This window comes from Panthera tigris, chromosome B2 (genome assembly GCF_018350195.1).
Source record: "Panthera tigris isolate Pti1 chromosome B2, P.tigris_Pti1_mat1.1, whole genome shotgun sequence".
In the NCBI taxonomy this organism is placed as follows: Eukaryota; Metazoa; Chordata; class Mammalia; order Carnivora; family Felidae; genus Panthera; species Panthera tigris.
The window spans coordinates 58,709,191-58,724,553 of NC_056664.1; the positions used below are offsets into that span (position 1 = coordinate 58,709,191).

The window sequence follows — 15,363 nt, forward strand, 5'->3', positions numbered from 1 at the left end:
GATTATGACCTGAGCCAAAGTAGGAAGCTCAACCGTCGGAGCCACCCAGGTGTCCCTCTTCCACGTTGTTTTAAAAGCATCCTCTGTCACCAGTAACTCATAATTAATCTCATAACCTTTTTGTAGCAAGTGTGTAAAAAAAATAAGCTCACTTCTATATATGTGCTTTCTTTCCAAAAGTGTTTGCATTTAAAAGGACCTGAGAGAGGACATTTTTTAATGCAAAGAAATGAAAAAATTACTTTAGAATTTCAGTCTTTGATGATGGGAATTCAAGTGAACCAAATTTTTTGTCCTATATTTAAAAATACTGAGAAAAAAACATATATGTATGTGTGTGTGTGTGTGTATATAAATTTACTCTTTGCTCCATGAAATACTTTTTCTTGAAAGTATGACTGTGAACCAACTAACATAAGTATTTACCAAGCATAACAGTTTGTTCATCAACCTCATTTTAAGACTCTCATCCCATTATGTCCACCAGTACAAGGCTTTATTCATGAACTCTAACCGAACCTTACAAGTACCCATTCCCTACAAGTAAGGCTCTAGAGCATATTAACATCCTTCCATAAATTCTCCCTTCTGAGACACTAGTAAGACTGACTCTATTAGGTGTTGTTTTCCATTACTATGTTAAATCTAAGAGAATTAGTTTCTCTTGATCAACAGAACTGTCCAGTGGTCTTTTGGAGGATCAGCAGTGAACAAACACAAAATTCTGCAAAGATCTAATTAAAATACCCTCAATAACAAAGTTCACAACCCTAGACTGCAAGTGGTGCACTATTCTGGAACCACTGGACACTTGTCTCTCCAACTATGACAGTGACATAGGTATAGTATCAGGTCTGAACTCCAATTTATTTTCATCACATTCCCAAATGCTATTTATTTATTTTTTCCTCTTAAGAATAAGAAAACACTTTAGGAATCCTTTGATTATGTGATCCAATTTGATCCAGAGAGAAAGGAAATTTCTTTCAACATGACTTCCTCTGCTAAGTGTAAGAGTATGTCTACTGTAAGAGGACAAGTATTGCTCCCACAATTTCATCATCCACATGACTTAAATACAATGAGTTCAGAAATCACAGCTATCTGCATTCCTTGAACAAATTATTCCTTGAGTCACCTTTCCAAAATCTTGTAAAAACTTTTCTGTGGCTATCAGTTTAGACGGACTTCTCTTTGGTAGGTTTTAGAGACATGACATTGAACAGGCACCTATGTACTTATGTTAAGTTTTCATGGGGTCTTCTCAGTCTCACAGGCTTCAACACCACACATCCCTCCCTTTATATTGTAAGTCAGGTACACATCTCTGTAATTGCTATAATTTCTCAAAGGACAATCTGAAATTGCAGTGGCCACTCTGGGGAAATTTTGACATGAACAAGATTGTTCATTTGACAGAAACATTAGAACAAAAAGAGAAAAACTCTCATGAGGAGACTCTCCATCCTGTGTGTCTAATAGAGAGATTACTCTGTTTAATGCACAAGAACCCCTCTTGCATTTTCATACTTCTGGGATTAATAAGCACTAGATTTTTAATTATATACCCCTATGGAATTATTAAGGATATGAGTTATTGTTTAAACTATCTGGAATAATAACTTGTGTGTGTATGTGTGTGTGTGTGTGTGTGTGTGTGTGAATGAGTTTTTTCTCCATTTAAGTCTCTACTGGTCTTTGAATATAGAAGATAATCAACCTTTAACATTAAGTCATGATTTTATATTTGCCTGAAGCTAGCACCCTTCATCTCTTCATTTTTGCTCTTTCTTCCTTTCTTTTTTGCTTGGGAAATTTTTAAAATTAATATTAATCATAAATACATTTCCTATCATTATATGTACATTCTAAGACTATTGTTCAGATAAACAGTCAAAAAATGAAAAGGAAAATGATTAACTGTACCTCGTTTATATGTTTTTCCTTTGCCAAAAATTTAACAAAGCAGAAAATGTGTACCTGGTGTGTAATATAATTAGTCTTTTAGATGAAAAGAAAATTACACACTTAGAGTTTGGGCATAAATTCAAAAGTCTTGATTTTTTAAATACATGAACACCGAGGTTTACTTATATTAAAAAGAGCTTATTTGATTTCCCAATAAATAAATTAATCTTTAGGCAAATTAAAATGATTTAATATAACTTTTCAAGAACTGGTCTATCATTATTTTTTTAGATTGTTTATTATTATAAAAATATCAAATAGAAAGAATTGAATTTTTAATAGTGGGTATCATTTAAAAGCACTTAGTCTTGTGAATTCTTATTGATTCTACTATGGTTATTTGTTTTTATTTAGTTTTTTTTTTTTTTTTTATTGAGAGAGAGAGAGAGCGAGCGAGCATGCATGAGTGCAGGAGAGTGGCAGAGGGAGAGACTGAATCTCAAGCAGGCTCCATGCTCAGTTCAGAGCCCAATGTGGGGCTCCATCCCACAACCCTGAGATCATGACTGAGCTGAAATCCAGAGTTGGATGCTCAACCAGCGGAGCCACCCAGGGGCCCCTGGTTCTACTACATTTATGTACTACAATGTTTTTTCTGATGACGCTACAAACCAAAAGGACTTAACATGATGGTACAAATTGCAATTTCCAAATCTTTGGTTAACATCAAGACCTTACACTGATATTAAATTGAAATAACAAAGAATCATTGGATAGTTGAGCAATTTTAGAATAAGAAAAATATACAAATATTAATCTATAAACATAATTTTATTTTATGTTTTAAAGTTTATTTATTTATTTTGACAGGGAGAGAGAATGAGAGAGAGCATGAGCAGTGTAAGGGCAGAGACAGACAGAAAGAGAGAACTCCACAGACTCCTCACAGTCAGTGCAGAGTCCAATGAGGGGCTCAACAATCTACAAACCGTGAGATCATGACCTGAGATGAAACCAAGAGTTGGATACCTAACCAACCGAGTCACCCAGATGCCCCAAAGAATCTCTAAATATAATTTTAAGTTATCCTTTTTCCTTACAGAATGAAAAACTGAGACATAAAAATGTTGTTAAATGATGTATATTTATGTTTATACATGTATATTTATGTTTATTTTGCCTAACAAAAAAGTTGTCAAATTATATAAAATGTGTGATTATGAAAAAATAAGCTAGCTAAAAGTTATTGGATTGGTATATTTGTGTTTTCTCTTGAGTCTAAAAAAACAAAGTAGTTATTTTATTTAAAGTTGGTGATTATTTTAGTTTTTCAAGTTTATTCATTTATTTTGAAAGACACAGAGACAGCATGCAAGCAGGGGAAGGGCAGAGAGAGAGTGGACAGAGGATCTGAAGCTGGCTCTGTGGTGAAAGCAGAGACCCTGATGTGGGGCTCGAACTCACAAACCTTGAGATCATGGCCTGAACCAAAGCCAGACATTTAACCAACTGAGCTACCCAGGCACCCCAAGTTTGTAATTATTTCAAAAGAATACAGAGAAATAGAAATGTGTATACAAGATAACTATGATTTGCTTGCTTGTTTCCTAAAAGAAGGTAAATTTAATATATAATGTTCTTTTATGTGCTGATAAAGTTAAATATATCTTAAAGATAAAAAACTTTAATCATTTATGTGCATAGTCATGTATCTGTGAATGGCTAAATACATACATGTAAAACTATATGAAGCTTAATACATATGTTTATGAATGTATATATACATCCATATATATACATACACATATATATATATATATACAAAATATATGTTTATGAGAGCATAAGTGAATTTAAAAGTTCTGAGAAATTGACATCTGTTTGCTTGTATTTGTAATGCCTTTCTAGACGGTTCTTTTTTGAAGTAAACTGACTTGTATTATTTCTTATAGTATTAGCTCAGTATTAATGGATTTATTTATAATGAAAAGTTTATGAATCTTTTCTCAAAATTTTATACAAAATATATCAAACATAAAATTATAATATGGTTTTTGTTTCTATAAAATAACCAGATGAGGTTATGTCCAGACAAGAGGGGTTACAAATACTCTGTTAATTCTCTAAACTTTTTGGAAAACTCCCCAATCTTTTTGACAAAAAGGATTTTTATTTCTTTATAATTAGGATTCAGGGTACCTGGGTTGCTCAGTCGGTTAAAGGTCGAACACTTGATTTCAGCTCAGGTCATGATCTCATGGTTTGTGAGTTCAAGCTTCTCATGGGGCTCCATGCCTACAGTGTGGAGCTTGCTTGGGATTCTCTCTTTCAAAATAAATTTTAAAAAATAAAATTAAGATTCCAAATTTTGTGTTTCTTATTGTTATTTGTTTGATAATATTATCTAATTTGTATAAGATGTAGGTGAAATAGGGAAAAAGAGAGCCATTCTTTGAATTCTTGCCTTAGGCCCCTAATTTAAGTGGTAAAGTTACCCAGAGATTGGAAATCTCCCATAGATATAAATGTTTTTATTTATTTTTGAGAGAGAGAGAGAGAGAGAGAGCGAGCATGAGTGGGGGAGGGGAAGAGAGAGAGGGAGACAGAATCCAAAGAAGGCTCCAGGCTCTGAGCTGTCAGCACAGAGCCCAATGCAGGGCTTGAACTCATGAACCACGAGATAATGACCTGAGAGGAAGTTGGACGCTCAACCGAGCCACCCAGGCGCCCCCTGGAAATATCCTGGAGATTTAATTATGGTCTTTAAACAAAAAGGTGATATAATCACAACTGTTTGAGAGACTTAGTCATCAAATTGTAGCATAAATGGAACACAAAAAGACTACATATAAAATGATAAATCTCTTTATTACCTGTCTATATTATAAATACAAAAAGTGCTAGACAGTTAGGCATGAGCAAGGAGGGATAAAGCAGACACTGACCATAGCCTAGCAGCTACCCCCTGAGAGTTAAGAACAATAGCTTAAGAACCTCCTCTAAGGGCTAACAGAACAGGAAAGGCCTAGCCACAGAGCAGGCTCAAAAGCCACAGAGGACTTCCAAGAGCTGAGCATGTGCACAAAAGATGCAACTTGACCTTACAGTCATAGAAACTTCTCATTAGAAACTCACAAATATACAATGCATAAATATATACAATTATAACAAAAGGCACCATGGGCGGCATGTGTGCAGAAGCCAAAATGTCATATAACCACCGTCAGTCAAAAATCTCAATCAATATAAGGTTATATTTAAGCTACACACATCTTGAACACTGAATTTGCAAATTTAACAATTTTAGCTTTTTTTTCAAATCAGAATATTATGAGTTAAAGAGACAAATAAGGAATTATATTACCTCCAATTTTCCTTGACATAGAAACCAAAATACATAACAGAGATCTTCAGATGTGTTCACATAGACAGCATCTTCAGTCCAGTTTGCAGAGAGAAAGAAGTAGACATCAACAGCCACTTCACATTTTTCATCTTCAGATCCTTTCAAAGGGATGAAAAATTAAATAATCTTTCACAAAATTAAATTTACATTAAATTAGTAAAGACAGTTGTCAAGGGTGCCTAGGTGGCTCAGTTGGTTAAGCATCCAACTTCAGCTCAGGTCATGACCTCATGGTTTGTGAGTTTGAGCCCCGCATCAGGCTCTGTGCTGACATCTCAGAGCCTGAAGCCTGCTTCACATTCTGTGTCTCCCTCTCTCTCTGCCCCTCCCCTGCTTGCACTCTGTCTCTCTCTGTGTCTCAAAAATAAATAAATAAAAATTTAAAAAAGACAGTTGTCAAATTACTTGGTAAGATCAATTTGAGAACATCTACCACAAAATAAGTTTCTATGTGAATAGAATACTAAATTTGAAAAAGACCTAAAGTAGAATAAGGCTGAACTCTAATGTCAAATAAATTTCTAATTAATGGTTATAAAGATGACTTAATACATACAGATACAATACATTTTGCATAAAAAGTACTTTTATTCTTTATATACATTGCTGCATAAGGAATCATTTGAAAATATATTTGGAAAACACCCTTAGAATATTTATAATAGAAACATCATTAGCATGTCATCACAGCCCTCTCATTGAAAAGAAGGGAGTGTGCTTATGTGAGAGTGTCAGTAGAGATATAGATAAACATATGCATACATATACATATATAATTTAGCTACTTTGAACTGTTAGACATACTATCTGCGATACAATAAAAAATGACATTGCAAGAAAGCAAAACAAAATGACCTATATTCAAGTGGAAACAGTAAAAAACAGATGACCCACACTTAGAATTATATCAAGATTACAAAATATTTATGATAAATGTGTTGAAGTATCTATAGAAAAAGATTAATATAATTGGTAAACAGAGAATAAGGGAATGAGAGATTTGGAAACAAAATCTAAACAAACAAATGAGATATCCCAGAATTGTGGAGAGAAAGGAACTAATTATGCTAAGCTGAGAACCTATTATTTTTTATTAATGGTGTAATATTCCCAGGTACTGAAACAGCATAGGAGACTGGATATAGTTTCTTTTAAACATAACTAAACCTCCTAGTAAAGGGACCAATAAAATTTATTAGGTAGATAATATTTGCCCACAGAATCCTAGTAAATAGTCCAATTTTAGAATTGCTTATGGTTAACAAACCTAAAATCCGTTGTTTGTGAGGCATGACTTCCCAGAAAATATTATGTAGGCTATGCAACTTACAACTGAATTGTAAAGTAGAGATGGTTCACAAGCTGAAATCTTCCTGCCATGTGCAAACTTATTTAGACATCTTATGTATAACTCTGGAAAAGAAGAAGCTAGGAAGCCTTGCAGAATGTTCCAAACATTTTCAACCTTACCAAAGTAATTTAACTGGTAATAACTTTTGACATTATAAAAATTATTACTAAATTAGTCATAAAGTAATCAATGCATGAGATTATCAGCAGAACAGCCACACAAGAAGAAAATATTAGTAACTTTCATGATGTCAATAAAAATCATATCTTCAATGTGCTGAGATAAAATAACTCAAACTTGGCTATGCTAGTCTATATAATCAATTGATAAATTTTCCTTTCTATTTTCTGAAGGAGTTTACATAGTATTAGATGTAACTCTTTATTGAATATTTGGGAGAACTTTGATAAACACAACCTATTTTCAGTGTTTTTCTTTTTGGAAAGATATTTTAAAACTATTCAATTACTTTAGAGATTGTACAAATATTCAGATTTTATATGTATTATTGAATCTGTTTGTCAACTAGTGTTTTTCTATGAATTTATCTATTTCATTTAAGTTGTCCAACTTATAGACACAGAATTTTCTATAATGATGTACCTGATTAAACATTTGGATTTGACAGAAATATCATCCCCTCTTCCTCTTAAAGCCTCAAAAAGGAGGTAATGGAAAATAAAATAAAAGTGTTAATTCACAGGGAACGAGAAAGGAGGTAACAGTGAGAAAATATTGTTTTTTGAGCAAGTTTTCAATAAATTTCAAGAAGTTGAAAAGATGGTGGGAATATAGTGAGTAAATTAGCAGAATGGTAATAATCAAAAGTCTAATTATAGGGCATATTTATAAAAAAATCAAACTTGTCTACTTAGCAGAAATCTTAAGATTTTTAGGACTTAAAAGTGTCTGAGAAAATAGTAGTCTGGCAACAGGGTGATTAGTTGACACAGCTTTTCTCTCAAATCACAAATGCAGATAATTATTCTGACCCATCACTCACCTCCCTGCTGGCCCACAAACAAATATTTGTCAAGGTTTATTCTCAGGGGAAAGAGGATCTTAGAGGCTCCTGCCTCAAGAATATCAAGCTCATTAGGATTACCCCACTGAATGGCCAGCTGTCAACTTACAACCCTCTTATAGAGCTGCCACTTATCAAAAACCATGTTCACATGGTAAGCTTCCAATGAGTCTTGTTAGGTCATCACCATTAAGTATGATCATCCAACATTTGGCAGAAATATTCCAAATAAGAAAGAACAAACCATAATTAAAAATACTTACAGAAACTGAGACACTGAATGGAGGAGAAAAATTTAAAACCAATCAAAACTATAATATTCTTAGAGTTATATAAAAAAGTTATATTATCTATACAAAAGGTGGAATGTTATGGTAATTTACAACTTTAGACAATAGTAAAAATGTCTAGAAAAGTACAATGTAATAAGAAATAAACACTAGTTTTCATATATTTAATTGAGAGAGTAGATTAGAAAATAGGACAAAACAAAAAGAAATGACAAAGATAAGAAATTATGAGAAAATGAGATCAATTCTGGGGATGCAATATCAACTTTTTGGACTTAGAGTTACAGAAATAGGAAATAGAAAAGAAGAATTATTAATGCAATAATATAGCGACTACCTAAAAACTGAAAGACACATGCTTCCAAATAAAGGGTTTATCAAGTGCTTACACATGAACAAGAATACAATCACGGGAATGTAAATTGGTACAGGAGGTATATGATCCAGTAAATCCACCTTTGAATATTTATCTAAAGTTAACAAAAATACTAACTTAAAAAGATATATGCATCCCCATGTTCATTGAAGAATTATTTACAATAGCCAAGGCATGGAAGCAATCTAAGTGCCCATCAGTGGATGAATGGATAAACATGTGTGTGCATACACAAACACAGTCAGACATAAAAAAGAAGAAAATTGTTCCGTTTGCAATAACATAGATGGAACTTAAGGTATTGTGCTAAGTGAAATAAGTCAGACAGAGAAAGATAAATACAGTATAATTTCACTTATATGTGGAATCTAAAAGGGGAAACAAACAAACAAACAAACATACTCAGATGCAGAGAAGAGATTGGTGGTTGTCAGAAGAGGGGAGTAGCGGATGGGTGAAACAGGTGATGGTGATCAAAGGGTACAAACCGCCACTTATAAAATAAATAAGTCCTGGAGATGCAATTAATGTACTGCATGGTGACTATAGCTAACAACACTGTATTGTATATTTGAAAGTTGCTAAGAGAGTAAATCTTGTAAATTCTCATCACAAGAAAAAAAAATATAACTGTGTATTGCAATGGATATTAACTAGACTTACTGTGGTGACTGTTTTTGCAATATATACAAATATAGAATCATTATGTTCTATATCTTAAACTAATATAGTGTTAAATGGCAATTATATCTCACTTATAAAAATTTATAATTCACAACATAAGTCCCAACATAGTGAAATTTCAGAACACTGGGCAAAGAACATAGAAAAAAGCTTCCAGGGAGATAATTACAAGATGAATATAAAAAATCAGGGGCTCAGTCAGTTAAGCATCTTACTTGGTTTCAATTCAGGTCATGATCTCATGGATCATGAGTTTAAGTCCTGTGTGGGGCTGTCAGTGAAGAGCCTATTTGGAATTCTTTCTCTCTCCCTCTCTGCCCATCCCCCATTCCTTTGTGTGTGCTCTCTTTCTCCCTTTCTCTCAAAATATTTAAAAAGTATTTAAAAAATCAAAAGGTGGCTTAGTGTATACACAATTTCACACTACTGGATGCCTTCCTTTCTTTTCCCTGTATCATATATCTCATAGATTGTCATATAAGTACTAGGAGTATTATATAATCATTTCTATATCTGTGCTCATTCTTTTCCTCAGATAGCCGTTGGTTCCAATTATAATCTTGCACATTTATTACTTAGTATGTGGACGGGAAGCGTGTGTGATGGGAAAACTAAGTCAAAAAGTATAAACATTTGTAATATTGATGGATATTGCAAAATTACCTTGCTCAGCTTTTATAGTGATTTTACATTTCACAAGCAATGCATAAAATCACTCAATTTTTTTGCCAGATTTATTTATAATTGAAAAAGTATCTACTTATTGTGTTTTTAAAATTTGCTTTGTTCTCTTTATGAGTAACGCTGAACACTCTCTCATACATTTAGGAATACTTTCTATGCCTCTGAACAGTTTTTGTTTATTTGACTGCTTCTACGATGTCTTTCACAAACAGGCATTTTTGCTTGTATTGTAATCAAGTGACCAGTTTTTCTTTCTGGCAACTAAATTTTGATTGGTAGCTATAAAAGGTCTTCCCCATCCAAATTTAAAAAGTAATTCTCCGACATTTTTCTGATATTTTTATCATTTAAATCTTTATATTTAAAACTTTATTGGTATGAATTTAACTCAGAGTATGCTTAGTAAGATATAAATCACTTTTTTTTCCAGATGATTATCAAGTTGTTCAACCCCAATTATTCAGTAATTCTTATATAGCCTGATTGAGATGGAAATTTTATTAGATGTTAATTTTTCTTCATGAGTTGAATTTATATTTGAACATTGTATTTTGCATATTTTTGACTATCAGTGCAATTGTACAATGTTCTTCATTAATGAAGCTGTATAATACACTTGACTATTTGGCAGAACTAAATCTCTACCCCACAACCAACGTAACATACTCTTGCAGAGTATGCATGGCATTATTTAGTTAGTTTTCCAGGCGGACTTTAATAAATAAAACAAACACAAGAACATTGTTGTTATATTATTGAAATCTTAATAAATATGTGAATAATATGAAGAGCTGAAATCTTTAATACATTAGGTCTCCTTTCCAACAGCATGGTATATTTTTAGAATTTCTTTTAGATTTTGTGTCTTTGTAACTATACTGTGGCAATATACAAAGTTTTCTTAATGTAGAACTTACATAACATTTTTGTTAATTTTAGTCCTGGGTATGTTCATATTTTCACTGCTGTTTACAGGAAATTGTTTTTCCAATTAAATCTTTTAATAGTTCTTATCTATATATGAAAGCCACTAATTTTTACTTAATAATTAATTAACATAATCCTGTTACTGTACAATTTTTTAATAAGTGATATAAGTGAAAAGCACTAAAATACATTTGGTTTTTAACACTCAGATTTCTTTTTTAAATCTTGAATTAAGGCCTGAAATTATTAAGTGGAAATAGAAATAACAGCAAGTATTCAACAAAAGACTTGAAAGTGGAGCAGTGTGGTAGGAAAAAGTACTTTTGATCAAGATTGCTTTGGAGATTCAGTATTTTCCATTCTCCCAACAATCATTACAAAATATAAAAGTCATTTAAATGAGCAGATTATAATTATTATAATATTTTATACCACAAATAAGAGCCACTACTTGTAAAGAAAAAAGGGGGAATTTGAAGTACATATTGGTTTGCCATACCAATTCACATCACGGCACTCGTTATTGACTTAGAAAAAAAATACTTCACTATCACATATTAAATGTTGTAAATGTGTTTTAAATTTGGTTAACTAAGCTGTAATGATCACAAGCTTTAAAAAAGAAAGGTATTCAGAGAACTTATCTCTTCATTTTTGCTATGATTTCATCTTTTCTTAACCATAATTCATATTATCTTATTTCACTTCACAACTCATTATCCACTCTGTCAGTATCTCCTTTTCTCAAACCTAATAACACACATAATGAACATAGATGATGACATTGAAAAGAAACAGTGCATGTCAGCTCTTTCTCAAGTTGTGCACTGTAGACCAATTGTCCTTGAAGGGGCTTCTTCTAATTAATTATCATCCCTTCTTTGTAGAGCAATCATATTGGCAAGAATTGATTGGGCGTGTAAGACACTTCATTTAGTTGGTAGAAAAATCTCTTAATTAAAATAATTTTACTACTGGTAAAATTAATGCACCCCGTGCAAATTTACCAGCTTGATTTTAATGCTCCTCTTCAATTATATTTTATGAGAAGAGAAGAAAATGAGATCTTAATAGAAACAAGCAGAACAAAATAAGTATTGCATAAAATGTAATTATATTTACATACTTTTTAAAATTTATCCTAACTTCTTTTTTGTTTTGAAAACTTTACTGGGAGAAGTTGCTTGTTGAATCTTTGTACTGACATTAAAAAGGAATTGGGATAGCTCTACTTATTTATTGACTATTGAGTTTCACCACACTGGCTTCTTTAGCTTGGACAGCCCAAGTAATTTAGATTCTCAGATGTGGAAGACACATACTTCATCTTTTTTTTGTAATAATTAGCTATGTTCATTAAGTTCTAAACATAGTTCCATGAAAGGATAATGACTAAATACACTTATATTACCTTGATGATAATTGCTCAAAGTTGATTTATGCATGAACAATTTTGACTTCATATTACCCCCATGTCTTAAAAGTGTATTTGTTTTATTTTAAAGTAAACTTACTTTACTTTGTCATTCATAAAAGTATGTTTACTCAGAGATGATTTATCCACAAACCATTTGATTTCCTATTGCTCCTCCTATTTTTCCTAAAAAATATATTTGCTATTTTATTTTTGTGAATATGTTCCCTGTAGCCATTTTTAGTTCCAAAGAATTTTAATGTTTAAAATAAATTAAGTGGACACATGCATTATTTCTACTTTGAGACAAAGAAAAATAGAGTATGAAAATGATGCAGGCACTGAAGTCCATGAACTGATTTGGCTTTAACAGCAGATTATGTTTCTCATTCTGTACATTAGAACATTTGGGGAGGCTTTAAAGATCTCCTATGTCTACTTCACCACAATTCCACTTTGATTGTTGTGTAATGGAAGTCCAGCAGTAGTAGATTTTGAAAGTTCCTTAGGTGATTATATTATGTGCTCAAGGTTTAAAACCACTGAGCTAACATACTGCCTAAATAGTCCTGAGACCAGCTCCATCAAGTAACTTCTCTAACCTAAGTGGTTGTTTGTTTTGTGTTTGATTGCTCTTGTTTGTTTTGTGTCATTTTAAAAATAGTAAGTATTCATAACACAACCTCTGAAGTTCCTTTTAGCACTAACATAAAATAATCAACAAGTCATTGCTCTCTTCTACCACTTTTGGTCTTACGTGTGATCTGCTTAATGAACCGATAACTATTTTTGTCATTAGGGGTTGTTAACTCTCCAGAATATCATTTTACGAGCATAATGAAATAAATTATCATGTCTACTGTCTAAAAAGCTAATTGTTAGTTTACTTCAACACTGTTTTAATGTAATAGTAGTGTTGTAAGTGCAGCTGCTGTCAGTTGAATAAAATAAGCCATTAGTTGAGAACAGATATATCAAATCTACTAATTTTCTGATTGTTGACAAACTATCATGCCAAAATATCATTGACAGAGGAGTCTTTAAAAGATTTAACTGAAGTGTCATACAGTTTTAAGAATGTGGATCAATTTGCATGAATTAAGTCAAATAATATACAAAGTATAACCATAGAACAGAAAATTATGTTTATCAAAACAGATTTTGAAACAAGAACTGCCATTGTATAAAATAATTAGAAACATATTTGATAAAATATGTGTTGGAATTATTTCATTTCAAGTGTGAAAGCCAGAAATCTCACATTCCTGTTGATACCTCTGTCACTTGCTCTCTGTATTCAGTCCATAAACAAGAACTTCCATGTATTTCAATCTTCAATCCCCTCACAATATGACTGCTCTACAACTATCAATTTCCTTGTCTTGAATCTATTTCTACACTTGATCATTTTTTTAAAAATGTCAAACTCTACAGTGATTTTTTTTAAATTTTTTAACCTTTAATCATTTTGGAAAGACAGAGAGACAAAAGTGTGAGCAGAGGAGGGGCAAAGAGAGAAGGACACAGAATCCAAGCAGGCTCCATGCTCTGAGCTGTCAGCACAAAGCTCGACGCGGGGCTCCAATTCACAGACCGTGAGATCATGACCTGAGTAGAAGTCAGACTCTCAACCCACTGAGCCACCCAGGTGCCACTCTACACTGATTTCTTATGCCTTTTAGAATAAAAATACAAATATTTAACCCAACATTTTAGTTCTGGCATTGCGCTCTCCCCAAGTCTTATCTCTACTCTTGTTCTCAGAGTTCCAGCCAGGTCTTCAAAGGATTCATCTCTTCTAACTTAGCAGAGGTTTTTGTTGTTGTTGTTGTTGTATTTTTGTTTGTTTTGTTTTGTTTTGTTTTGTTTTGTTTTTTGTTATTTAACCCACTTTTTTGGGGGTATGTTTGACATATAAAATGTTGCAGATATTTAATATATACAACTGCATGTCTTTGTAGTTACATATAGATGCGTGAAACTATAATCAAAATCAATTGTCATAAACTTATCCATCACCTCTAGAACTTTCCTCCCACCCCAATTTTTTGTTGCTTATTGTTTCTTTTTTTCCTTTTGTGATAGGATAATTTAATGTAAGATCTACCCTCCTAGCAAAATTTTAAATACATAACATAGTATTGTTAATCATAGGCCCTATGTTGTACACTAAATTTCCAAAACTGCTTTATCTTGCATAACTGAAACTTTGTATCCTTTGAAAATTAGTGTTTTAATAATATAATTCCCTCAATCTAAAATGCACTCTTCTCCAACTTCTCTACCCTGGGCTCATTCTCTGTATCTCTGTTCAAGAGGCATTTAATCATGGAAACCGTATCTATCTCCCAAGTTACTCTTCCAATTGCCCATATATTTTTCTCTTTTTTTTCCTTTGGTTATAGGCTTTCATGAGAGGCTATTTCTTTCTATAGGAACATTTTATTTCAGTTTATAATAACATACTTATCACTGTATGTACCCAATAATTCCCCTCCAAAAAATAGATCTACAAGAGTAAGGAATAGCTCTAGTTTCCTTCATGACTGTGTATCTGTGCACCAAGCAGAATTCCTGGAATGTAGTTGGTATTAGGCATATGTCTATTATAGGAACAAATCAGAGAGCACAAGTACTAAATGCATTTTTATATTATTTTGTGTTTTGAGATATAAAATATTTTATATCATTTAAAAATGAATACTTACCTAATAAATTTTGCAGTGATTCAAGCAAATTAAAAAAATATTGGATTACCTTTAAATCCCAGTTGCCACACATATTTAGACTGAGGAGGATGAAGGACTTTTTCTTGGCAAATATCATGGCTGATAGTTCCACAGTAGCAGGGGTATAGATGAATTAAGCAAACATTCTTCACAAACCAACATGAGTATCTTGTGCACTCTGAAGTGCATACATACTAGAAAAGGAAGTAATGCAAAATGATATACACACTATTGAAATATGTTTCATAAGTATTTTGCTTATAAAATATTCAGCTAATTTCTAAAAGTACCAATTAAAGTTTATAAGACATACCTTTTATACAACGTTTTGCTTATTTCTTCTATTCTTTTAAATTCTCTTTCTGTACCATCTTCATCATGTTCATGTGCAAAATACCTATGTTATATTCTTTTGGCTGGATTGACTCATTCCTCAATCTACAACAGTCCCTTACCCTCCGTTTCCTGGAATGTGTGTGTGTGTATATATACGTCACATATATGTCTCCTAGCTGTGTGTTAGCCTGAGATTTCGTACTGTTGAGCACACATCCAGAGGGTGGGGCAGAC

The 15,363-nt window shown here is 32.4% G+C and overlaps 1 protein-coding gene across 1 annotated transcript in view; it reads right to left on the reverse strand.

Moving 5' to 3' along the window:
• Positions 1-15,363, reverse strand: part of EYS (eyes shut homolog) — a 1,764,056-nt gene that overhangs the window by 1,440,979 nt on the left and 307,714 nt on the right. Inside the window, 2 exon segments of the mRNA XM_042986616.1 lie at positions 5,273-5,412; positions 14,822-14,987. Of these exon segments, the coding sequence (XP_042842550.1) occupies positions 5,273-5,412; positions 14,822-14,987 (306 nt within the window).